General features: G+C 31.9%; 1 protein-coding gene across 1 annotated transcript; it reads right to left on the bottom strand.

Annotated features, from left to right (window-relative positions):
* Positions 1–1,140: 1,140 nt before the first annotated feature.
* Positions 1,141–2,346, bottom strand: LOC104649332 (F-box/LRR-repeat protein 25-like). Its single transcript, XM_010328228.1, has one exon. The coding sequence runs from the start codon at positions 2,344–2,346 to the stop codon at positions 1,141–1,143; it is 1,206 nt and encodes a 401-aa protein (XP_010326530.1).
* Between the last annotated feature and the right edge of the window lie 714 nt (positions 2,347–3,060).

Here is a 3,060-nt window from a genome sequence, read left to right as displayed (position 1 = left end):
GGCTGAGAGTATGCTTCCCTAAAGTGACATGCACCAACCACATCTGAGGTGACAACTTTTTTGACAGCTCTCTTGTCATCCTTTTCACATTTTTAGTCTTGGAGGGACCAGACCCCTTGCAATGTTCTTTGTGAATTCTTGAGAAGACTTGCTAACTCTCCTTTTCTTTTAAATGAATGAATCTTCTTGTTGTTTGTCATTTGATTATATTGACCAAAAAGATTTATCGTCCACTATACAAACTACCTCGTCTGTTTCTATTTGTGAAGTATGCTAACAACTTCACCAACTCACTGACATGACAACTTTATAGTTGTACACCATTATAAGTCTGGACGAGAAAACTCAACCAATTATCAAATTATTCTCTTATCCTAGGACTTTGATTATCTCTTTTTGAGAAGTTTTATAGAAAAAAAAAAAGAAAATCATTATCAGGGACACATAAATCATTACAGAGGAATGTTTGTTTATTTTTTTGATCAAGAGCCTACTTTTTTACGAGTCTTATTAAAATGAAACATGATATGGAAAAAAGGAAGTATGGGAATTATGAATATATAGGACTTAAAGTAATATATTATCCAGTCTTGATGTTGATTTTCCTTTATCTTTCATTATGTTACATTTTTGTTCATTATTTTCGGCATGGCTTCTTTGACTAACTTGGACCTTTTTTTTGCAGAATTCGTTGGTGATATGGTCATGCATCACCAAGTGAGAGATGAATAGCCTTTCAAGGGAAGCTCTTATTTCATTTTGTTATCAACCAGCAGCAGCAAGTATGAAGTTAGTGCACGTGTAGGGAGGGGGATTGTTTTTCTATGGTATTCAAAGGAAAGTACAGACTACCTCTTTCTGATACAGAAACTGGTATATATACTCTCTAATAAGTTGTGCTGTTAGTCTTTATGATCATCTCAGAAGAAGGAAAACAGAGAAATAAGTTTAATGCGTTGTCAATTTCATACTAATGCAACTTTTACAATTTTCTGAACTGGATGTTGTGCCAAAAAAAAACTGTCATGTGTACGTCATAACTAACCTAAAAATAGGCGAGGCTACGTCCTGACAAATGAAATAGTAAATTTTAGAAATGAATAAGTGCATTCAATTTGAAATAGAGACAACTTAACTCCATCACCAATCTAATATAAAATAAGGTTTCTCCGGCTCCTTCGTAATCCTTTTTGCAAGCTCCTCACTTTCGAGTTGCAGCAGCTGATTTTTTCCATCAAAAACTTTTATATCTTTTAATTGATTATTCTGAGGTGTGCTTCCATTAGAAGAGGAATGACTCGAATTCTTCATAGACATTAAACAATCAATTAACTGTGTGACTGTTTCAATATCAATTGAGGATACGTTGAGTCTACAAGGATGACAACTCCATAGTAAAGCATCCACAAAAGTTGAGCACTCTATAATTTCATCCATCAGTAACATATTGAGATTTAAAACGTCCACCAATCCAATAGAACCTATGTGGTCCATTTGCAAATCTGTCATGTTGATCTCATCATCGCAGTCGGATAAACAAAGGATAACTTCAGACCAAGAGGACGAATTTGATAGAAACTTCCTCAAATTACAAAACCATTCCGTATCTAAACTGGAAAAATGAAGAATGATTTTTGAGTTCTTCAATTGACTTGTTTCTCTTGCAATATGAGGAATTTCAGTCCCTGCATAGTCAAGGTATACCAAATTTGGAGCATCAATATCACATGTTTGGAAAAATTGTATAATCTTCAAGACCTTGAGGGAATCCGACTTGATCTTTAGAACGGTCATCCCCGGACAATCCTTAAGGATGAAAGAGACAATAAAGGGACAACTATCAAGTAGAGTCTGAATCATGTTTTCGTCTAACGTCACATTAGATAGAGAAATCTTTCTCATAGAATTGCAATTCACAACCCCACTCACAGGCATAAGAGTACAATCGTCCAGAACCAATTCTCTTAATGATTTTGCTGCCAAGATTGTTAAAATAGGCGGCGGGTATGATGTAAAGTGAAGTACAAGTTGTTCTACACCATTCTCAAGTGCAATGAGGAGCCACTTATCAACCAGATGAAAAAGTTTGGAAGAATCAGAAAAAAGCTCTGTTAATTCAAACTTATGTATAGGAATTTTACCTTTCCCATATCTCTCCATGATTGTATCCACTTTCTTTGTATGACCTTCCCGGCCTCGCCTACAACTTACTGTGAATTCCAAGTTGGGAAGAGTCAACCAAGCTTGCGACCATGTTTTGTAGAGACTATTCATCTTAGATGCTTCTTTATAACTAATCAAACAGAGTATTTTTTGAATGACACATCCCGGCAATAAGTCAGCCATGATTGTATCAAAAACCTAATGTTAATGGAAATTTATACAATTATTTTTGCAAGAAAAAAGACCTATCGTCTCTCTATTTATAATTTATAGGAAACCTATTTCTGAATTAAAGTGTGTTTGATTAGTTACGTTTATCTTCCCTAAATAAATGGTTCAATGTATTATTAGATGAACAAAAATAGTGAGAAATATATTTCTTTTTCCTTATTTCACAATTGTATCATTAAAACTAGGAATTTAAATATTGATTCCTTATTTTGTAACTGAATATTCCTCATTCAAAAAAAAAAAACTGAATATACCTAAAATTAAGGATTCAATTAAGGAAAAATTACTTAGATTGATACCTTTTAATAAATAATTACTGATTTTAGCGATATTTTTATTTTTTACCATTTATAGTAACACTGTGTTAAATCTGCAATATGAATTAAAAGTGAATTATGTATGCAATATATTATTATTGTTATATTAAATAATAATTATAATTATAATTATAATTATTATTAATATTATTATAATTATAATTATTATTATTATTAAATAGTAAATTTAAGTTCCATGATAGAAAACTTTTCACATACCACTAAAATATTATCGTAATAAATTTGAAGTTCATTCATGAGCATTCCTTTTCCAATTATCATCGAGCTGCATGACATTTTTTCTTCTTAATTATTAAATTTTTAGCACTTAAAACAATTGTCATACGAA

This window comes from Solanum lycopersicum, chromosome 9 (genome assembly GCF_036512215.1).
Source record: "Solanum lycopersicum chromosome 9, SLM_r2.1".
NCBI lineage: Eukaryota > Viridiplantae > Streptophyta > Magnoliopsida > Solanales > Solanaceae > Solanum > Solanum lycopersicum.
The sequence above is the reverse complement of the archived record's forward strand: the minus strand, read 5'-3'. Positions and strand labels throughout refer to the sequence as shown.

Coding starts and splice junctions, on each gene's coding strand:
- LOC104649332 (XM_010328228.1), bottom strand. CDS start 2,346: ATGGCTGACTTATTGCCGGGATGTGTCATTCAAAAAATACTCTGTTTG.